Below are 24586 nucleotides of genomic sequence, written 5' to 3' on the forward strand. Positions count from 1 at the left end.
GTGTTTTGGCCTTGACTGGACCTGCTTCGTCTCTTTGCCTCTGCTCCATGCTTGCTTGCTTTGACTCTAGGGTGTAATGATGCACCCAAGTTTAATCACAAGTCACTAAACGATGCAAGAAATCTCCTTCCTCCTTGAAGCGACGCAGGAGTCTCTGACATAATTCCTTGCATTAGGTTTTCTGTTCCAAATTGAGCAGATGAGGAACCCACCTGGCAAACAATTTTCTGAAATGGAATTCATCTTGGATGACGGTTTCAACACTCCCGTAACTTATTCCTACGGCTAAAACAATTTGCAAAAATTTTTATTCGCTGATCTTTACCAATAATGTCACAAATGGCAACAATGTTGTCTGCAGTGATGTTTGTCCGCGGTCTCCTTTCGTGACGTTTATTTTCCATAGCTTTTCTTCCTGCCACAAATTTTTTATCCCACTCATACACTCGAGTCTGTGAAAGTGTTTCTTCTCCAAACTGTGCACGGAACCATCTCAAAATTTCGGAATATTTGGTGCCCTCTTTTGCGAGAAATTTGATAATGATGAGTTGTGCAACAGACGTGTGCAACTCTTGCTCACTCATGGCGCACTGAAGCAGCCCAGCTCTCCACCGTCGTTCGCACTTGCAAAACCCTTCTCCAGACACCCTCCACTAACATCCTAGCAAAGCTCCGCCTTAGAATTATTACTAACAGCAGCGATACAATAATAATTATTAAATTAATGTCGTAATGGTCCACCTTTGTCAATACTATAGAAAGCAAAGCAAAGCAAAGTCACCTCCGTACAGGCCATGAAGGCCCTTGGAGAAGTGGAAGGTAAAGGCTTCCACCATTGTTAACCTCGGCACGTGATGGGGAAGAGTGGTTAGCTCTACGCCCAGCCGCCTTTTCCCCCAGGAATTAACCTGGTACTCATTTTTGGTGTAGGCTGAGTGAACCTCAGAGCCATATGCACCTCCGGAAGTGGAAATCTCGTTTCTTAAATTTTACAACTTCATGACAGGGATTCGAACCCACGTCCTTCCGGGCGAACCGAGCACGCCTATACCGCCTCGGCCAGGCAGCCCCTTTTTCAATACTATAATATGCAATATTATTGAATTACATTACAACATTCAAATTCCCATTTATATTTGATCTGCCTTTGTACATTTTGGAAACTATAGTGTGTAAAAATGATCCCAAAAATATAACTTTGAAGATATTAATGTTAGAAGATATACAAAATGCTTCTATGCAGTTTAGATATCAGTACAAGTAGCAATTTGTACAAACTGCTAATATATATCTGCAAAGGATCATCAATAGCCTATAATTTTTATATTCATATCCACTGGTCAAAGGGTGGTATGCAGAAGAGTATGCCAAGTATATGCCAAGTATATTTTTCAGTTGAGATTTTTCGGTCTAACAGTATTTTGGTGTACAATACCCACATACAGTCCATACATCCGAAGAGAACATGAACGAGTGAGAAGTAAACCGATCTGGATTACACTCTCTAAAGGAAGAGGAACTTCTGTAAGATCTTGTTCATTATGTCAGCCACCCGTAACTATGTAAGGAAATGAAATATTTCTTGATGTTAGGAACTGAAATATGATGGTTGGAGCATTAAGTCATTGCAACTACTTTTTTATCGCACAAATGTGAGATATACTAGACAAAAGGAAATATTCAGATGGGAGTGGGGAGCATAAGGTGCTGTGCAATGTATAAATTATGCATGAAGGTTTAACAGGTGTAGGATATAAAATAAGGAAACTGTAAGCCATGAAATCCTTGTGTTACATAATGTTTACCGAATGTAAAGTCATCTTTACGCTAAACACTGATAGTAGTTTCCTAGATTCCCCCCAACACACTGCCAATGATGCGGGAGATGTCGATACCAGTCACTTCAGCATACATGAATTTTGTAATCTCATGTTTCACAGCGTTGACAATGTCCTCTAGTATCCCAAACAATGGTTCTTTCACTTTGGGAATGAGGTCAAAATAACACGCAGAACGGTTTGGTGAGTATGATTGGTGTTCCAGTATTTTCCACCCCTAGTGCTGAAGTTTGAAGTTGCCTCCATACAGCCTATGCTGCATGTGGTCTGGCATTACCTTGGAGAAATATGATCTTGTTGAGAAATCCTGGGCATTTGTCCCTAAGGACCCGATGTAACTGTCTCTGCAGGAAGGTTCTGTACTACGTTGCTGTCACCACTGTGCCATGTGGAACAAAGTGACATGCAATCATGCCTCTGATGTTTTAAGTCACAATAACCATCAGCTTCACGGGGGAAGGGTTTTGCCGGAATTTCTGTCTTTGTGGTAGTGAACCTGCATATTGCCATTCAGCACACTGGCGTTTGAGCTCTGGTTCATATACCCTGGCCCAAAATTGATCCACAGTCACCATTCTCTATAGCAATTGCTCACCTTCCTGCTGGTAGCATATCAAGTGGTCAGAGCATATGGCATACTGTGTCCACTTTTGCATGTCAGTGAATGCAAGTGGCACCTATCGTGATGCCATTTTACGCAGATTAAGATCTACCTGTAATATTCTGTGGATGGTTCGTTTTTCAATGCCTGTTTCGGCTTGTAACTCCAGTAGTGTCCATCTTCTGTCCATTTCCATGCACTGGGTAATAACTACACATGACACATCAGTCTGGACACTAATGGGTCTTCCGGACTGTTTCACGTCGCTCCTTGTTCCACGTCCGTACTGAATAGCTGCTGCCCATCTCGCAATGGTTATGTACGCAAGGGCATTATTTCCCACAGCTTCTACAACTCTCTACAACATTCTTTGGCATTGTAACCCTGGCAAACAGGCGATTTGATGAACACATGCTGTTCTTGCCCCGTCGCATCCAGTCCGCTCAGAGCCTGATTCACTACTGAAGTCCCATCATCCTGGAGTATGGTACATCTCCAATGCACTGCCATGTCGTGCTGTGCTCAAGTACTAAGAATGTCATGCCTTCCAGGACATATGACCATTGTATGGTAGCACAGAGCAAATGTGAGGACAAAAATAAGTGCCATGACACTCATGCCCCAACCCTCATATTTCTACCAGTCTCTTGGATTATTTGAAACTGTAAAACCTAGTAACACAAGTTTGGATTCTACTTTAATATTATTCCCTTCCACTACAAAGGTAATACTCATGCCCAGAAAAAATTCAGCGTATATATCATGATCTTTCAATAGTGAAGTAAAATTATGGGATTTTAGAGATAAGCCTTTATATTATTCAAATGAAACAACAGCAATAACAAAATGCATCAAATAGAGGTTCTGGGAGGGGCAGACCTGCTTTACTGAAACAGAAAGAGCATGTCTTTCATATTACTATTACTGTATTACCTTTATTCACTTAGGATTCTGTACAGAGAATGTAACATAATGTAACTGATAATGGAATATCTTTTAAGTTATAAAATATAAATTTTGTATGAATTCTAGGGTAACTGCATCACCTGTAAGGGAATGCTTTAAGTTACTTCAATTTTGTGTGATGTTCCATGTGATTGTTGTTATTATTAGTTCCACTACTTTAAAGTAATTTTTGTGTAAGTATTTTTTATGTTTTATTTTTTCATTATCAACTTATTTCTTGATATAATTTCTTGTCAATTTTTTTAAACATATTTTTTGTTTAGAATTATTTTACTGTTATGTAAGTTATTTTTCAAATTAATTTTGCTGCTATACAATTGAAAGCAGATACTGTCACCGAAATAGCTCCCAACTGCAATGTATTTGATGATGACAACGATGATGTGTGGCCTCCAAAGAGGCCTGATGCAGGTCTTTTGACTTGACGCCGTATAAGCGATCTGCATGTCTGTGAGGATGGGGCCCTACCTCCCCCTCTGTGTGGGGGTGGTAGAACAACACCCATGGTATCCCCTGCTTGTTGTATGAGGTAAGAGGCAACTAATAGGGACCCCAGAGGCTCTGAACTTCGGGGCATGGGTTGGCGACTATGGAGCCCTTAGTTGAGTGTTGGTATTGCTTCCACTTACTTGTGCCAGGCTTTTTTTTCTCCCCCCACTCTCTCTCAGAGAGAGAGAGAGAGAGAGACACCCCCCCCCCCAAGTCACTGGATTTAACCAATTAAGGTTAATATTCCCGTTCTGGCCGGGAATCGAATACAGGACTCCCGTGGTGGTGGTGGTGGTGGTGGTGGTGGTGGTGGCGGTGGTGGTGAAACTACCTCAAGAAATTAAACACTTACCATGTTTGCATGGGACTGCTTTGGTCGAGCCTCACTTGAGTACTGATACAAGAACTTATTTATTTGCGATGATGCAAGTCGGTCTCTCACTTCCAGTTCACTTATTAGTAAAACTTGGCGGGATGCTTGTGCTGTGTTCTCAGGATAAACCTCATGTTGAAAGCGAACCTGAAGAATTTTAATTCCAATATTAGTTTTGTGGAAGGAAAGCAAGACAAGTAATAATGGAACCAAATAATCTCAAATGAGTTTTAAAAATTAAACTATAACTTAGCCAAGAAGAGTTGTAAGTCACTGGTATTTGCATGAATTAACATACAAATGTTGATTTCTTCCCTTGAAAGCCTGTAGTTTTATGTAATAATAAGGTTTGAGGTGTAAGAGGCATATATCATTTATACAATCCTTCCAAGATTATACAGAGTGTAACTGAAATAAATAAAGTCCATTAAACTGGTGGTATATTAGGCCACTATAAGCAAATTATATTCATAACATTTTGGTCTATCTTTAAATTCAAAAATATAAAAATTCAATGTTTTTAGATTTTCAGTAACTCTTCAGGTGGCAGTGCAAAGTAATGTACATCTACTGTAGCTAGAGGGGCTTGGAATGAGGCTCCAAGCCTGACTTTGCCTGTTGGCAGCAGTGACGAAGAGAGGTAGTCAGCTAATATAAGAATAGCGCTGCTCGTCTCAGAAAACCCCTACGAAAAGAAATTATTGTTGTTATTGTTGTTGCTCAACCTCATATGAAGGATTGGGATATTTGGATCGCTAGTACTGTGTAGCCTACCTAGTACTGATTAATTGATTGTTGTTTTAAAGGACAAAATTAGTTTGATAATCAGCCCTGATGTGGAAGTACGTTTTTAATCATACGTTAAAGGCTGAGTGACTGACAGGCAAGTACAGCTCTCTGTTAAATTGTGTATTTCAAAGTGTGTAATTGGGACTTCCGACTGTGTTTTGTGGTGAGGCTATATAGCTGGTGATATCTCTTTGGATAATATAAGGGAAAACCGCAGGAAATAAATTAATACCAATACATTCGTTATCAACGGAGAAAGGATTCAACACAAGAATGAGTGCCTGTGAAGGATGCAAGGGAGATCTTGGCTGGGCTGTTAAAGTACAGTGGTTTCACATGAAGTATATTGCAATTTTAATAGGTTCACTGGGTGGTCATGTGAAAAGTGCGTAAGTCGTGAATACAATCACAGGATGAATCGGAGTGTGCATAAATCAGACTTGGGAAATGACAGTGGCCCAACATTAGGCAATATATTTTCTGTGCTGAAAGAACTCGCTGGAAGTAGTGAGAAGAATGAAAGAGAGATCGACATAGGGAACTACCTCAAAATACCGGTATGTCATAAAAAACTGGACGATACTTTGCAGCTCATCGGTAAACAGCAAAAAGGACTGAGCCAGAGTTTTCAAAAGATCGAAAACCTGATTCAAGAAAACATCACATTGGAAAAAAAAGTAAAATAACTAGAAGGTCGTGTAGGGGATGAAGATCAATACAGTAAGAGAAATACCACTGAAATACATGGTATTCCTGATATTCAGAGAGAGTGTGTCTTGGACACATTAAAAAAGGTTGGACAGGCTCTAGACATTCAAGTGACTGAAGAAATGGTTGACGCTTGTCATCGCCTTCTGAAGTTGTCAAATCAAAACCAGAGAGGAATAATTGGAAATTTGTGCAGTATACTGAGAAAGAACACCTAATGGACCGAGAGTGGGTGAAAAGGAACCTCTCCACATGGCACGAGGGTATCCCAGGCGACAACATAATCTACGTCAACAAGAGTGTCCAGAGAAGAAAAAGCTGTTAGCCCACGTAAGGATGGTGCGTCGAGAGAAAAATTACACCTATATCTGGGTAAGAAACGGGTTATTAAAATACTTAAGACACAGGGTTCAGACACAACTGTCATTAACCGCAAGGATGATTTATGTAATTTGTAAGTCTGATGAATAGTACTGGGTTCTTTTCAATGAACCACCTTCTTCAAAGTTAGAGATCAATTTGGAGGTATTTGGATGGCTGGAATCTCACTATGAGATCTATGAGAGTAATATAATAATTGCTGGGATATTTTAACATGCCATCAATATGCATACCTGCCAACTTTACAAACCCAAAAATCAGGAGATTTTGACATGAAAATCAGGAGAAATCAGGAGACACAATTGGTCAAAACTACTTATTCTACATGTCTTGCATAATACAGGAGTACTATGGTATATATAACACTTATTGTCTTAAAACCTGACTGCTGCTATATGAGGCTACAAGGCTAAAAATTACACTTTTCTACTTCCTCACAGGAAGTATGCGAGTGACATGATCGGTCTCTGATAAGCTTTCCGAAAATAGTAAGAGCTCATGCTCCACATGCGAGAATCAGTCATGCAAGCCATTATTTAGCAAATGCATAGATTAGTATATAGGATCACACGCCCGGGCGATTTTGCGAAGTGCAATGCTATTTTTATCAAGTAATAAATTAAAATTTGTCAGAATTGTCTCCAAATGGCTCCTAAAAATTCTAGAAAAGTCAGTAGTCGCTATCTTTGAAATTCTGTCACTAAATCACTAAAAAGACTCCAAATCTAGCGACTAGTGCCTAGAATTGACTAAACTGATGTGAACGAACAAGAATATAGCATGCGAGAACGAGAGATTGACAATCGATACACGCGTCGCGACATACAGGTTTTAATACACATTCGCGTGCATTTCTCGTATTAATAAACTTCGATATTTCATTTGAGTGTTTCAAAACCTATTGTTAAATAAGCACACAGGAATTGAAACCAGGAAGAAATTTGTTAAAACCTTTGTTTGTGTAATGGAGTTGTATTACTCCATTACCTTAGAACTACATATATTGGATTCCATTTATATAGTTTAATATTATGGTGTGCGTGTCCACGAATTAAGAGTTCGAGATACCATGGTCCCTTCTCGGATTTGCGCATGGGGAGCCATCTTGCGGTGGACTTGGTTATAGAAACACGAGGTGGCTAGTGTGTGCTGCGATCTGTCTGCGAAACGTGAAGTTTACCTGGCGAGGCACCGTGCTCGACAATGATGTCTGAGCGTTTTTGTTTTTTTTAATTCTTGGGACTGAATTGAAGAGACGCTCTGAAGCTAAGCTCTTGGTTGTGGTTTAACGACAAGTTAATTATTCAAGAAAAGAAGATGTTGGTGAATTTCGATCCGGGTTAATGGATTTCCACCTGAGCGTTAGGCTCGAAGTTTGGTTTGTTCCTTTTGAAAAGATTATTCACTTCTAACTATCCGACCTCGTAAGTAGATACATATGTACTTCTGAACTGGGTTGATCTCGCCGAAGAAACTACTAATAATGACGTTTGAAGACATGGAGAAAATTTATGGCTATGATATCTGAGAAATGGTATATTTGATGTTTCGGACATTTGTTTTGAGCATTTAAAGTGAAGGACTTTTCCTACTGGTCTTGTTATGAGCTTGTAAAATTCAATCTAGGTTTGGGGTTTCAAGGTTCGATGGTAACTATGATATTAATTTTAACTTTTGGTTCTGTTACTTAAGGTTTCATGCGCATGAAACAAGATTTTATATTTGGGGAGCTCCTCACTATGGTAAATATGTATGTAGTATCGGTGCAACCTAATTCATTTTTCTTATTTCCCTTTAAATAATAATAATAATTATTTGATTACTAAATTTTTCAAACCTATTCGAGGGTGTTAGGTAATGTTGGAATTTTGTTAAGATGAAAACCTTTCTGTGGTTAACTCGGTACTGGTGTAGCCATTTTGAATTATGGTGACTGTGTTTTGTTACTGCCGATGTAATAGAATGTACACGTGCGTGGGCGTTGTCCTGTTGCCTGTGACAGCCGAGGATCTGAGTTGATGATTGACGGCTAGAACCGTGTGCTGTAATGGTCTTGATTTTGCCGCCTAGTGGTGGACCGGTTGCTGTTTGGTGATATTCAAGTGATTTAAGTTTCGGTCTCTGATGTAATGTTCTCTTAGTTAATCCTCCTTGTGGATCATGTACCTTCATTTGGATTATTTCTTGAAGATTACTGAAGTAATATGGGTTGGTAGGGTATGACCGAGATTGTCATTGGAGAAGTTTTCATCTTCAAGAGTGTAACTGTGAATTTATAGATTTTAATTGTCATTTGATTCTCTTTAATTAATGCATCGACCTTGATGGTTTAATTTTCAGTTAATTTTCCCTTTTAATTGATCCAGTTGCAACATTTAAATTTTAAATCAATTGTAGTTTGAGAGGTCGGTTATTTTTCTTTTGAAGATTTTGTTAATTAAAGTTTTCTTTTCTTTCAAATTTATTCAGTAGTTATTATTCCAGCCTTTAGCTAATTTAATTTGTTTTATTTATTGCTTCTACAAATTGCGACGACCTTCTATTGGGATTGCACGGTAAGTGATATGGTACCTATTATTTTGGTTTTCTTGGTACAATCCCTGGTCGTGCTATACGCTCTACCTTAGTATTTCATGTTGTGAGAGTGTTTTTGGTAGCAGATTGCGTGGTTGCCATAGCAACTACGTTCTGTTATTCTCGTTATTTGTGCTTAGTATCTGAGCACGTGTAATTTACTGAACTACTAATTGATACCTGGTGTATCACCTTTTCTTTTCATATTTCTTATGAATTATTGGCTAATTTAGCCAAGTCACAATGGTCTATTGGCTGGAATAATAAGGAGATTGAGACAAAAATTCAAGGTTGTGAAGGGAAAGGCAGACTTACGTTGGGTGGTAACTTCTGTGTTTTCTGTTTCATATCATTATGCCTGCACGTGCTGTGTTGTTGCCGCGAATGTTACGAAAAGGGGAGCTGCAGTACGAACTGCAAGTCCACGGCTTGGTATCAACCAGTTCCATGGAGGGTGACGTTGCCTTGCTTCTGGCTTCCCTTGATTCTGCTGTAAAACCAGGTGACATGAACATCCAAGTGGGTGAGTCAGTGAATTACCTTTCAGTTTCAGTTAGTGAATTGTTAGTCTTTTTAAATCAGCTTAAAGAATGCAATCCATCTGACTATCAGTTGAGAAGGCTAAAGGCTCGAACTAATCACCTTATCAACAGGGTTCAGGATTTAATTTCCCTTGGGCCTGAAGGAGAGTTGATATCCCAGTGTACTTCCTTGTTGACTTCTGTCATCAACATTTCAGTTGAACTTGATTTAATGATTAGTACCAAAAAGGTTGGTCAATTGTCGTTGAGTGATGAAATTGAGAATAATGAAAGTAATTGCTTTGGTCAAGCTAATGAGAATATTTCTCCCCAAAACGTAACTAATCCGTGCTCATCTCATTGCTGTGGGCTAAGTCCTGTGCTAGAGAATTTGTTGGTTAGGTCATGTTCGGCCCCAAACTCTATTAAAGATCTCTTTAAGGATGTAAAGGTCTTTTCTGTAGATTCCATTGACGAAACAATCAGATTCCTGCGGTTTCTGGTAGAATTATCTGAGTCGGCTAATGTGTATAGCATGGATGCTCTGGGGATTTTCAGAGTGTTATTTCCTAACTGTCAAGGTGTCCTTAAAAAAGAAATTTCTAAGGCTATTAGCAGCAATTTAAGTGTAAATGAATTTCACGAGTTAATCTTGGCAAGGTTTATTCCGTCCCTTGCGTTACAAAGTCTAGTTCCAAAACATTGTTATAGGACGCAGTACTTGCATGAAAATCTATTGGCCTATGTCTTGGATTTGAAATTTTATTGCGAGGTTTTTAAAATCATGGTACAGGAAGAAGAGATGGTAGCTCGTATAATCAAAGGCATTACTCCTCAATATCGGTCCTTTTTATCCTTGACTAAGTGCCCGAGTAATTTTGCAGAACTTGAGGAAGCATGTACCTTTGCTGAAGACGTAAACCATGGAGATGAGTCTCGGCACACTAGGTATCCTCCTCCCTGTGTTTCTTATAGAGCTAATGATATCTCTAACCATCATGTCACTCCCTTATCATCTAAAAAATGTTACGCTTGTGGATCCAGAGATCATCTAAGAAATAATTGTCCTTCAGTGAGGAAAAGAGGTAACGTGAGTTCAAATCAAAACGCTAGTTGTTATGTTTGCGGATCTAAGTCTCATATGAAAAGACAGTGCCCTAAAATGAGGAACGGTAATTCACAATGACCTATTAGTGTACCCAGTGCAGTGAATAAGAACTTATTGGTTGAAGATCATGGAAAGAATAGGATTCCCTTTCCTCAAATCTTAGGTATCTCTAGTGATATTGTTCCGAAATCTTCTACCATTTGTCTTGAAGTTAATAATGAACCTGCATTGGGGTTGATTGATTCGGGTAGTGTGGTGTCACTTATCAGTGAAGCTTGGTATTTGAAGATGAAGAATTGTTGTAAATTACCCACTATTAAGGCTTCTAATCTTCAATGTGTGGCTGCTAATGGAGGCGGATTAAGGATTCTGGGTTCGGTTTCGGTTAAGATCTGAATTGGTGATTTCACTTGGAAAGCTGATTGTTTGGTTGCCTCTGATTTATCTCACCAAATAATTTTAGGTGCTGATTTTATGGGCAAGGTTGGAATGATTTTGAACCTTCAAGATAGAAATTTTAGTTTCAAGTTTTGTCCCGGTAGAATTTTCAATTTTTATGAGGATATAATATTTCAAAGGTATCCTGCTTGTGCTCTTGATGAGGATATTGAGGACAGCAGTGGTAATAAATTAGATCTTGATCATCTGCCTCCCGACCAAGCTAGTAAAATTCGTGATCTTTGTGCTATGTACCCTGAAGTTTTCACTAATAAATTAGGATTAACTAATGTGCTTAAATACCACATTGATATTACGGACAAGATTCCTGTTAGATCTCCGCCCTATAGGTTATCACCACCTAAGATGGTTGAGTTAAAGAAAATCATCGATAAGATGCTTCAGGATGGTGTTATTCGACCTTCTATCTCTCCATACTCGTCTCCGATGTTTCTGGTGCCCAAGTCATCTGGAGGTTTCAGGCCAGTGACGGATTATAGAGAGTTAAACCGTAAGATCGTCATGCAGTCTGTGCCCTTACCGGATTTGCATACTTGCTTCTCTTGGTTCCATTGTGCTAATTATTTTTCGACCTTTGATTTGAATCAGGCATACAACCAAATACCTCTTAATGAGGAATCTATTCCTCTCACTGCTTTTGCCACTCACTGGAATCTGTATGAATACACGGTTATACCTTTTGGGCTATCGACGGGAGCGGCTGTGTTAACTCGATTACTGGATTCTGTGTTTGGGGATGTGAAATTTAAGTACGTTATTCATTATCTTGATGATCTTGTTGTATATTCTGCAAATTTTGAAGATCATCTCAAGCATGTACAGGAGGTAGTTGAAAGATTGAAGAAAGCAGGTTTAACTGTCAAGCTTTCGAAGACCAATTTTGCCAAATCTCAGATCTCCTTCTTGGGACATGTAGTATCGTCACAGGGTATTTCAATTGATCATGCCCGTACTCAAGCTATTCACGATTTTAAACCACCTAAAGATGTGAAAGGGATTGCCAGATTCATTGGTATGACTAATTTCTTTAGAAAATTTGTTCCGAATTATGCTGAAATTGCTGCCCCTTTTAATTCCTTACGTAGAAAGAATGTCAAATTTGTGTGGGAAGACCCTCAACAAAGAGCCTTTGAAACCTTGAAGAGAGCTCTCAGTAATGCTCCTATACTTGCTATTCCCGATTTTAATAAAAGGTTCATCATCCAGACTGATGCCTCAGGCAAGGCTATTGCAGGAGTCTTATTGCAAGAGTCGGAAATGGGTAGACGTCCTATCGCTTACGCATCTAGAGCTCTCTCCCCTCTGGAAAGGAAATATTCGGTCTATGAATTAGAGTGTTTAGCGGTACTATTTTCGTTGGAGAAATTCCGTGTTTATGTGGAGCACGTTAATTTTGATTTAGAGACAGATAATGAAGCTCTTTCCTGGGTTCTGAAAAGATTCAAAAGAACTGGAAGGCTAACTAGGTGGGCGCTGAGAATTTCTGCTTTTAAATTTAATGTTCGGCACATTCGTGGAACGGAAAATGTAATCGCTGATGGTCTTAGTCGCATGTTTGATGAGGAGGATGGTTTTGAAAACTTGGAAGCGAAGAGTGTACCTCAAGTTGTTTCGGTAAATGTGAATTCTATCTTGACTAATCTTCCAATGTTGTATCAAGATATTGCTCTGCCTCAAAACGATGATCCTCAGTTAAAGGAAATTCTGGAAAAGATTAATTCTGGTAAAATTATCAAACCCTATTCCTTGGCGAAAGGGGTACTCTGTTGTCAATCCCGTTATGATAAAAAGATAAAGATTGTTGTCCCCAAGATTTTAATTCCTGTAATATTTCAGTATTACCATGATAGTCCGGTTGGTGGACATTTGGGAAACTTCAAAACTAGGTCAAAAATAAGGGAGTTTTTTATTTGGAAAAACATGGATCAGGATATCACATCCATGGTTAAGTCTTGTAAAAGTTGCGCCATTAGTAAACCTAACCTAAACAAACGTGTGGGGTTGTTGTCATCGATTCAAGCTTCCAGAGCTATGGAGCGATTGTTTATCGATCATGTTGGACCCTTTCCACGTTCCAGTCGAGGAAATACTCATGCATTGGTGTGCATTGATGGTTTTACCAGATTTTGCTGGATCTTCCCGACTAGATCGACCAATTCGCAGACCACTATTTCCTGTTTAAATTCTATTTTTGGCCTCCTTTGGAACTCCTAAGTTTCTTGTATCTGACAATGCTGCTGGGTTTACTAGCCATTTATTCAGGAAGTACTTGTTTGATTTGTGCATCTCCCATGTGACCACTACTCCATATTATCCCAATCCCTCATATTCCGAGAGAATGAATAGAAATTTGAAGTCTGCTCTCATAGCTTACCACCACTCGAATCATACCAAGTGGGACACCTGTCTTCATTGGTTGTCGTATGCATTTAATACTGCAACCCATGAGTCTCATGGCAAAACTCCTATGGAGTTAATGTTTAGTTTTGTTCCATTTTCTCCGCTATCAAATCTCCTTCGAATTGAGGAACTGCTTCCTGAAGTCTCTACTCCTCGTGATGTGCGAAAGGTGTGGGATGAGGCCAAAACGAGGTTGGCTGTGTCGTATGAAAAGGTACGAAAGAACTATGACAAAGGCCGAAAGCCCACCAAGCTAAGTGTTGGAGACCAAGTCTTCGTAAAATGTTATCCTGTCAGCAAGGCTATAAATAAATTTACTTCAAAATTAGCTCCTAGATTTCAGGGACCTTGTACGATATTGCAGTTTTTGAGCCCTGTATCTATGCTTGTCAGTGATCCTGTGGCGAAAAGGATTCGGAGAGTTCATTTATCCCAAGTGAAAGCGACTTGATATATTGTGTGTTTTGGGTTGAGTTCAAAATCTTGTGGGAAGTCGATTGTATTTAATCTGGTGATTGTTTTAGTTAAAACTGTGATGTAAGCGTGGGACTTGTCCGGTCCGTATCAATATGGGAAAACTTAAGTATTGGTGTAACTATATCTTGATGCCTTGCATATCTGGTGGAGTTCGAATCTTATTGAAAAGGGGAAGTGTAAGGGAAGTTGTGTTAAGTGATTTCATCCTGTGGAAGTATTGAATATTCGTGTGGACTTCACGTTGTAAGGTGCTCTGGTACCCTGCTTATTCATTGCTGTTATCATCATTTTCTAAGGTGTCTGGAGGGAAATTACTACTTATTTTCCAGTATATTGTTTGTGAGAGTTGTAGATTCATGTAATGTATTTAGAGTTTTACTTCTTCCGTCCGTTATAGTGAAGTGATGTTGAGATAGTTAAAGGATTCATGACCTATGGAGTGTACCTCCTTTTGACCTGTAGGGTATGGTTTCTGATCCTTATTTTGTATGTGGGTTTTGGTATTATGGGGGTTGATTTTGAGAATAATGTTGGGGTGGCATTATGGTTTCGTTGAGAGGTGACTGTGTTCCTCTGAAGTCATGATGGTGGTTATTGCGGTTGTGATGATATTGGGTGGGCACTCTGTGATTTGTGAGATGCTGTCGAGGATTTGTATGTCCTTTACCTTCGTGGCTGACACATCGCCACTGGTGATCATTTGAGTGGTATTGAATTGTTGTTATTGGAGTTACTAGTATATCGGTTGTTGAAGTGTGGACACCTGGGGGAGGTTGTATATTGCCTTTTTATTTTTCTCTTGGTGTCAAGGTGGATTTGGTGAAAACTCATTTTATGTATCTACAACTCATATTTTTTTTAAAAATTCTTAACTAATATGTTAATTTTGATAATTGTGGTCTTGCTCTTGATTCAACTTCTTATATTCTCTGCCATGTCTTGTTCATCTGAGGTCATATTACTTATGCTTGTAGATTTAGGGGTTCATTTCAATTAACCTGCCTGGGTAAGGCATTTAATAACGGGAGTTTCATCTGAATGATGTCGTTGGTATGTAAGTTATCGTCCTGTCATGAAGAAGAATGAGTATGAGATTATTCGGTTCGTGCACTCGGTACTGCAGTCATCGATCCTCTACCTGCATATGGGGGCTTGTAGAAGGAGTATGTGATTTCAGAATAGTGTTGTCTCCCGTCTTTCTCCTGGTCATTTTCTGTGCCGGTGTAGGTGTTCATATTGTATGTTAATTGTCTGGTAATCACTGCTAGTTCGGTTGTTGATGACCCACCTTACGCGTACCCTACATCTGAATTGTGCATATGTCTCCAACTGTAATTAACCTTTTACCATGGCTCTGAACATTGATATCTTCTACTCTAGTTTATTTTTCTATACTAAGCATGTTTGTTCCGTGTCCTTCTATTTATTCTTGTTCTAGTCATTCACCTTCTCTTTGGAATGAGATTATGTGTACTGGGGTATGGAAGTTGATCCTGAGTAAGTGTTGAGTAATTGTTGATTTCTGAACTAGAAATGATTTCAAAAGAAATTTTGGTGGGGGACTATGTAATTCTACTTGTTTGCTGGGCCTTGATTTCACGGAGATGTATATGTGTGTTAAATTTAACTGTATTGTAATGTTATTTCCTCCTTATTCTTGCTGTTGGCATGATTATTGATTGTGTGTTGTCTAGTTATTTATGTAATATTCCTTGATCTGGACTTCATGCCTCTATAATAATGGAAACTGATGATAAGGAGATTAGTGTGGAAACGTCACTTAAGGATTATGTAGAATTCGGTGCACTGACTTATCTCTTGAAGATGTTTGTGTTTCCTGGTTATCTTATTTTATCTTTTCTTTTCTTCTCCTTGTATTTAATCTTATTAATTAATGTGTTAATACCTTACCATTCAGAAAGTCATGCCTTTTTCCTACGTAAGAGAAACCCCCAAAACAAGTTCCAGAGATTTTTTTTATGCTACTCGTAAAATTATTGTAAGACCAGTCTTCTCAGCGTAGTGTGTTCCTGAGGTTTAATTGTGTTACAACGAACTTGAGTACTCACGTACTACTCGTGTTAGGTCAATCGCTTCGGAATTAAGTGAACATTTCAAGGAAGATTGTAATGTGGAAAAAAAAAGAACTTAAAGGAATCTTAACGAACTGTGGGCGAGCTGTAGCACTTGGTTTGGCAATGTGTGTTCATGTGCCTCTACTCGCTTCGTGACATGTCAGTGTTGGTTGTTGGAGGAAACCAAATTTTCTTATATATAATTGTAAGTTTCATCGGGCCTGCTCGTCATGCCCCACCCCTTGTAGATCTTTTCGAGGGGGAGGCTGTAATGGAGTTGTATTACTCCATTACCTTAGAACTACATATATTGGATTCCATTTATATAGTTTAATATTATGGTGTGCGTGTCCACGAATTAAGAGTTCGAGATACCATGGTCCCTTCTCGGATTTGCGCATGGGGAGCCATCTTGCGGTGGACTTGGTTATAGAAACACGAGGTGGCTAGTGTGTGCTGCGATCTGTCTGCGAAACGTGAAGTTTACCTGGCGAGGCACCGTGCTCGACAATGATGTCTGAGCGTTTTTGTTTTTTTTAATTCTTGGGACTGAATTGAAGAGACGCTCTGAAGCTAAGCTCTTGGTTGTGGTTTAACGACAAGTTAATTATTCAAGAAAAGAAGATGTTGGTGAATTTCGATCCGGGTTAATGGATTTCCACCTGAGCGTTAGGCTCGAAGTTTGGTTTGTTCCTTTTGAAAAGATTATTCACTTCTAACTATCCGACCTCGTAAGTAGATTCATATGTACTTCTGAACTGGGTTGATCTCGCCGAAGAAACTACTAATAATGACGTTTGAAGACATGGAGAAAATTTATGGCTATGATATCTGAGAAATGGTATATTTGATGTTTCGGACATTTGTTTTGAGCATTTAAAGTGAAGGACTTTTCCTACTGGTCTTGTTATGAGCTTGTAAAATTCAATCTAGGTTTGGGGTTTCAAGGTTCGATGGTAACTATGATATTAATTTTAACTTTTGGTTCTGTTACTTAAGGTTTCATGCGCATGAAACAAGATTTTATATTTGGGGAGCTCCTCACTATGGTAAATATGTATGTAGTATCGGTGCAACCTAATTCATTTTTCTTATTTCCCTTTAAATAATAATAATTATTATTTGATTACTAAATTTTTCAAACCTATTCGAGGGTGTTAGGTAATGTTGGAATTTTGTTAAGATGAAAACCTTTCTGTGGTTAACTCGGTACTGGTGTAGCCATTTTGAATTATGGTGACTGTGTTTTGTTACTGCCGATGTAATAGAATGTACACGTGCGTGGGCGTTGTCCTGTTGCCTGTGACAGCCGAGGATCTGAGTTGATGATTGACGGCTAGAACCGTGTGCTGTAATGGTCTTGATTTTGCCGCCTAGTGGTGGACCGGTTGCTGTTTGGTGATATTCAAGTGATTTAAGTTTCGGTCTCTGATGTAATGTTCTCTTAGTTAATCCTCCTTGTGGATCATGTACCTTCATTTGGATTATTTCTTGAAGATTACTGAAGTAATATGGTTTGGTAGGGTATGACCGAGATTGTCATTGGAGAAGTTTTCATCTTCAAGAGTGTAACTGTGAATTTATAGATTTTAAATGTCATTTGATTCTCTTTAATTAATGCATCGACCTTGATGGTTTAATTTTCAGTTAATTTTCCCTTTTAATTGATCCAGTTGCAACATTTAAATTTTAAATCAATTGTAGTTTGAGAGGTCGGTTATTTTTCTTTTGAAGATTTTGTTAATTAAAGTTTTCTTTTCTTTCAAATTTATTCAGTAGTTATTATTCCAGCCTTTAGCTAATTTAATTTGTTTTATTGATTCGCCTGGCCTCTTGGCCCTGTTGCTTCTACAAATTGCGACGACCTTCTATTGGGATTGCACGGTAAGTGATATGGTACCTATTATTTTGGTTTTCTTGGTACAATCCCTGGTCGTGCTATACGCTCTACCTTAGTATTTCATGTTGTGAGAGTTTGGAGTGTGCTAACTTACGGTTGTGAGACCTGGACTTTGGGAAAACAAGCACAATCAATACTAGAAGCTGCGGAAATGTGGTTCTGGGGAAGACTGACATGGACGAGTTGGACAGAACAAAAGACTAATATCCAAATCTTGAATGACGTTGATGAGAAACGGACCTTACTTTATTCAATAGAGCAGAGGAAGGCTAAATTTCTTGGACACGTCCTAAGACATGACACCTTTCTCCAGAATGTCTTCGAAGGAAAGGTCCTAGGGAAGAAGTCGAGAGAAAGACCACGTCTCTCATACCTTAGGAACATAATCACTCAGCTGGGTTTTGCTTCCTATGTCATGATGAAAAGGACAGCTGAAGATCGTGGGGTGTGGCTGCAGTGACAAAGCTTAGCCTTTAGATAATGGATGGATGGATTTCATTTGAAAGCGGCCAATGAGCGCAGAACTTCCGGCCACTGGCGTATAAAGCTAAAATGGCGGGATTTGAAAACAAATGCTTGAAGTTCACCAAAAAATAAGCTAAAATCGGGAGAAATAATAGAATAATCGGGAGGCGGGAAAAACTGTCGAAAATCTGTAGTCTCCCGCCTAAATCGGGAAAGTTGGCAGGTGTGAATATGTAATAATGAAACAGACCTAAATTTAAACAGACAAGTGCAGGACCTTAGAAATGTAATAAACACATACAATTTGGCTTCACAGAAAACTGTACCAAATTGTAATGATAGAACTTTGGATTTAGTGTTAATTAGTCGGTTGGTAACAAACGTAGTATGTATAAAGAGCGCTGATCCCATAGTGTCTGAGGATGCTCATCACCCCATCCTCGAAATAGAACTCCTGGTCACTTCAGATCGTAGAAAAGGTTGCGGAGTTTCCCAAACAGCTTCCAATTTCAGGAGAGCTGATTTTGAATGTCTGTACACTGAGCTAGGAAGTATAAATTTGGGAGCATTATACGAATGCACTGTTGCTGATAATGCAGACTGGGTACACTGATATATACACAGCAATAAACTTATCTGTTCCTAGAAAATGCAAAGAAAATTCTAGGAAGTATCTGGTTTGGTTTACTAATGATATAATAAAAATACTACAAGAAACGAAATACTTCACAAAATGAAAGCACATTTCAGAATACTGTACTAGACAATTTAAAATATTAAGGTCGGAAGTAAAGTCTGCGATAACATCAGCTTATAAAAGGTATACAACATCAATAGAACAAGATATCAGGTAATCCAAAATATTTTTGGGATTATGTTAAACATAAAAGAAAAATATTGGAGACTGCAATGCATTCAAATACGGGGATAATATATTAGATAACAATGAGAATAGGCCTCCTGCAGACAGATTTGAAAATTTCTTCTATTTGGTGTATGTTCCAGATAGAGCATGATATGTTTGTATACGCAATCTATGTGTTAATACAAACTGTTTACACATCAACGCTACAACCATAAAAGAGGTTGAAATGGCAATGAAGAAACTTAAACCAAAGTCATCTGTATCATCAGACTAGATACCACCTTATGTAATTCAAGGTTGCATGGACCATCTAACCGCCTTCTCTTCTTCTTTTACGGCCTCATTGGACCACTTCAGTTGGTCATTTTCTGATCATCTTCTTTGATAGGTTTTCTTTCCAAATTACCCAGTAGCTTTTCATTCGTTCTGATCTTTTCTGTCTTTCTTCATCTGTAAATACCCTTTGCATTATATGTTGTTTGTCTATTTTCAGTTTAAATCTTATTTTTATGTTTTTCAGTTTCTTTAAATTTTCTGTTTTGTTTTGCAAATTGTTTCCCCTTCTCTTCATTTATAATTTAATTTTTTAAATGTTCGAATTTCCATCCACATGTTAATTAATAATTATCAGCTGGCATCCATATTGCCAGCAGTGGCAAAGATATTGGAATTTGTACTATATCTTAGAATACCAGATCACGTAAGTCGTTTAATATTAGAAAAACAACATGGATTTCTTTGAAAACGATCTACATTTACAAATTTGGTTAATTTCATGCAGTCAGTATCCACAGCACTAGACAGCGGTGATCAGATGGATGTTATATTCACGGATTTTGAGAAAGTTCTTGATGAAATTACATTATTATACTTTTAATCAAATTAAATGAGTTAGGATTCTCTCATTAATTAATGTTTTGTGTATTCCTACCTAAGTGGAAGGAAACAATATGTGTCATATAGACCACATAATTCTAGCGAATACCCAGTAAAATTAGGAGTAATTCAAGGGCTAATTTAGGCCCATTAATATTTCTCACATTTATCGATTTATCTGATCGAGTGAATTATTCTTACTGCCTACTATATGCTGATGATTTCGAAGTATTCAAAGCCATTTCAGCCATTAGCGACTATGAATATCTTCAGTTAGACCTGAATAACATAATGGACTGGACGATAGAAAATAAATTATATCTAAACATTCTGGAATGGGTGTCCATGTTGTTCACCCGACATAAAGCACCCTCTCCATATTCACTTACAAGTTAGGATGCGATGACCTGAGAACCTTAACAGAATGGAAAGACCTCAGGCCTGGTTTCTTCAACGAATGTTAAGTGTTAACTCTGCTGTTAAGGAGACTTAACACATAATTTAACAAAATGGTCGTCTCATCAAGGATTGTTAACTCTAACAAATTGTTAATGCTTGTGTTAAATTAACCTGGCAGCAGCCCTGTGTTAAACCTCTTAACAACTGCTAAAATTTCAAAATGGAGGCATGTAGAAGACATAAGTTTGAAGCTTTACTGCTGTATGAAGACTATTTATAAACTAAAGAAGGCAAAGGATGACCCATACTAAGAAATAACTACTTTCTAGAGTTGTCAGAAGATATATTTCTAATTACCAAAGCCATAATGAACAAGATACTAGACGATATTGAAAATAGGTTAGAGTTCCAACAGTGAGGACAAATACTGTATCATGAGGCAGGATCCGCTTCGGACCACATGGAGGTGATAGAACACTAAAATGCGAACACATTTTACTCAAACTTGTCAGGTCTGCAACCTAATAATTTCCAAAAAATTTATGAATCCCCCGATTCTAATGCAACACCTATATACTTGAAGAGTTGCAACCTTGACAAGTGGAACAGTGGCCGAGTGCTCATCGTACTTGTCACCGAACTGCAACGACTTGAGTTCGAGTCCCGCCATAGACATACTTTTTTAATACAAATTAAATCATTGTTTCAGGGAATGTGAAAGTAAAATGCGAATAAAATGAATAATCAAATTGCAGTGGAACTTTATTTTCTACCTCAAATTAATATGTCCGCCTCTGTGGTGTAGTGGTTAGTGTGATTAGCTGCCACCCCCGGAGGCCCGGGTTCGATTCCCGGCTCTGCCACGAAATTTGAAAAGCGGTATGAGGGCTGGAACGGGGTCCACTCAGCCTCGGGAGGTCAACTGATTAGAGGTGGGTTCGATTCCCACCTCAGCCATCCTGGAAGTTGTTTTCCGCGGTTTCCCACTTCTCCTCCTAACTTAAGGCCACGGCCGCTTCCTTCCCTCATCCTTCTATATCCCTTCCAATCTTCCCATCCCCCAGCAAGGCCCCTGTTCAGTATAGCAGGTGAGGCCGCCTGGACAAGGTACTGGTCATCCTCCCCAGTTTTAAACTCTGACCCAGAGTCTGAAGCTCCAGGACACTGCCCTTGAGGCGGTAGAGGTGGGATCCCTCGCTGAGTCCGAGGGAAAAACCAACACGAAAGCGTGTTGACTTAAACCCTTATACACGAGTTACCGTTGAGTGTCTCCCCACAGGTACATTGAAGCCCAGTGAAATCGAGGGTCTGGCCTCTACTTGTTAGATAGTATGCTTGAGACACTTTTCATGTCATTGTAGGCGACTATGTTCACGAGTGCAAGAAAAAGTGCGTAGAATCCAGCAAAGAATTCCTGCCGCCACTGCAGCATTAACAAGGCATTACATTATTTTCCCCACAATAAAATGATGTCTGAAAACCATTCAAAACACATCAATTATCACATTTTCCCAGGTGATAGGAGTATAAGAATAGGCTATATCGAATGTTGTGATATAACAGTCCGTTCTTTCATTTTTTTAAGCATATTCGCATAATTTTAAATTTAAATTAAATAAAAACTCGCATTCATCATAACGCTTTTGTTCCTCTTACTTTTTTTTTTTTTTTTTTTTTTTTTTTTGCTATTGGCTTTATGTCGCACCAACACAGATATGTCTTATGGCGATGATGGGATAGGAAAGGCCTAGGAATGGGAAGGAAGCGGCCATGGCCTTAACTAAGGTACAGCCCCAGCATTTGCCTGGTGTGAAATTGGGAAACCACGGAAAACCATCTTCATCGCTGCTGACAGTGGGGTTCGAACCCACAATCTCCCGATTACTGGATACTGGCCACACTTAAGCGACTGCAGCTATCGAGCTCGGTGTTCCTCTTACTTAACATGTTTACGTCTTACCAGTCTCCGCTAACCATAACCTATAATAATGTCAACCATATGTCTGTGTGACAAAATACTATTTCAACACACCACTAGGAGCACTTTATGTAAAGAAACAAAAGACGCTCACTGCCAAACGCGTTCAGAAATCTCACTGAAATGTGTTAATTTGTCTTTAACAAGTGTTTCGTAACAAATGTTGGAAATGTGGTCGTGAAACAGGGCACTTTTAAACAAACTGTTAAATTAATAACAATTGTTAGTTAACATTTGTTAAGTAAAATTTAACATACAGTCGAAGAAACCGGGCCTCAGACTATTATTAGACCAGGAGCTGACCTTCACTCTTCAAGTACAGAAGGTGGTCTCTGAAGCATGTAAAACTTTAGGATTTGTAATAAGAAATGTGAAGCCATTTAAAAACATAACAACATGTATTAAGTTGTACAACACCTTGGTCAGGCTAAAATTGAAATATGCGAGAGTGGTGTGGAGCCCTAGGTGCAAAATGCATGTGTATCAACTTGAAAGGATGCACAAGAAATACTTGAAATATTTACATTTTAAAAGAACATCTCAATATCCATAAATGGTTTCAAACTATGAGCTTTCATTGAATATAGAACTGGAGAGTTTAGAGGACTGAGGCAGAAATATATGGCAAAGTTCATTTATAAAATAATAAATTTGCTAATTGATAATATTGAGTTCCTTTCCCTCCTGAATTTCCATGTGCCATGCCCAAATTCAATATTTCATGTAATATTTTCAAATAAAAAGGTAGAACATCTGCCCATCAAAATTCACTACTTTACAGACTATGCAATATCTACAACAGTGCATCTCAGAAAAATAATGCTCTTGATTTCAGTACAAACATGACAGTTATTTGTAAAAGTATTCACAGCTAGCATTAACAGACAACAATTATGATGAAACACTGTATGCCCAGTATATTAAAATATACTGGAACAATGACTTGTAAGCCCAAGCCCATAATAACAGGATAGATCAGATTAGATTATTTTAGATTAAGTTTAATTATGCTAGGCTAGCTAATATTAAGTGACAATTATTTGCAATTTCACTTTGTATTGGGATTAAAATCCTGTAGCAAGCAATGAAATGAAATGAAATGAAATGAAATCTGTCAAGCACTATCCTACATACATGTCACATGGTCCTACCGTGATTTGAATGCAGGGTTAAAAAAGGTAAAAAGAGAGAAAAAGAAGCTCTTCACTATGCAGATGTTTAAGGGATGAAATGAAAGAAAATAAAGCTAGTTAGATATCAGTCTTTCAATGCTAAAATTCAGTTCTAAGTCTTGGTCAATGCACATGAAATTTGTCCTGAACAGAGATTTCTCTGGGATCCCTAGACTCTCCTGTTAATTTAAATCCGGTAATACTCCATAATCAATCATTTATCATCACCCCAAAGGAATGTGATGGGGTATCAGTCACTGAGTGATTACGTTTTAACAGCAGCCTCCACAACTAGGGGGAAGATCAGGGCTGTTTAAATCTGGCTGCGGATGGCACGGTATTCTTGGTTTATAGCTGAAACTCATAAAGGATGTTCTGGGTTTTTAATTAGTACAGGATAAATCTCATCCATCAACCTGACTGCTAGCCTGAGTGGCTCAGATGGTTACACTTCATCTTTCTGAGCCCAAGTTTGCAAGTTCAAATACAGCTCAGGGCAGTGGCCATTAATGGACGTTTTAAAGGTAACAATTCTGTATCGTTTGCTTCTGGCATGTTAAAGAATTCCTGTGAGACAAAATTCCGACACCCCAGCGTCTGTTAAGAAGTAACATTTAGGACAGATATTAAAAAAATAACATCATCATTTCATTCAACTTGACTGTTGTTTGGATGAACAATTCTGCACTGAAAGAAATCATTACAGCTATTTCAACCTGACCTTTTTCATTTAATATAGTGACTCTGCCAGTGAGAAATCCATATCTTACTGTATAGAAAAAGTCCCTATAAATTCAAAAAAATGATAAATGATGAAAAAATGAAGTGGCATTAACCAAATAAACTGTATAACAAGGCTGACATTGATGCTTTCACAGCTCGTACTTATATACATGATATAGGCTATTGGGCTTACGCCGTGTCGAGAAAATAAGGTGAAATTCTTTACGTTTTGCGGAGAACTTTGCTCTGAGTCTTCAGAAGAAAATCTCGACTGTCCACGAAAAAGGCTTCTCAAACAATGAGGTTTGAATTTAGACGTTATAATAGAAGTGGAAGTGGTACGTTCATTTGTCACCAGATGGCTCACCAGATGCGGTACCGCGCTAGCGTTTTAAGTTAAGGTATTATAAGTGGTATGTACCAATATAAATAGTCCATTATTGGACATT

At 38.5% G+C, this 24586-nt stretch overlaps 1 protein-coding gene across 1 annotated transcript in view; it reads right to left on the bottom strand.

Moving 5' to 3' along the window:
* Atg2 (Autophagy-related 2) overlaps positions 1 to 24586 on the bottom strand; it is a 412975-nt gene that overhangs the window by 70006 nt on the left and 318383 nt on the right. The window contains exon 29 of the mRNA XM_067136531.2: positions 4247 to 4414. Within this exon, the coding sequence (XP_066992632.2) occupies positions 4247 to 4414 (168 nt within the window). The remainder of the gene's footprint in view (positions 1 to 4246; positions 4415 to 24586) is intronic.

This window comes from Anabrus simplex, chromosome 1 (genome assembly GCF_040414725.1).
Source record: "Anabrus simplex isolate iqAnaSimp1 chromosome 1, ASM4041472v1, whole genome shotgun sequence".
Taxonomy (NCBI): domain Eukaryota; kingdom Metazoa; phylum Arthropoda; class Insecta; order Orthoptera; family Tettigoniidae; genus Anabrus; species Anabrus simplex.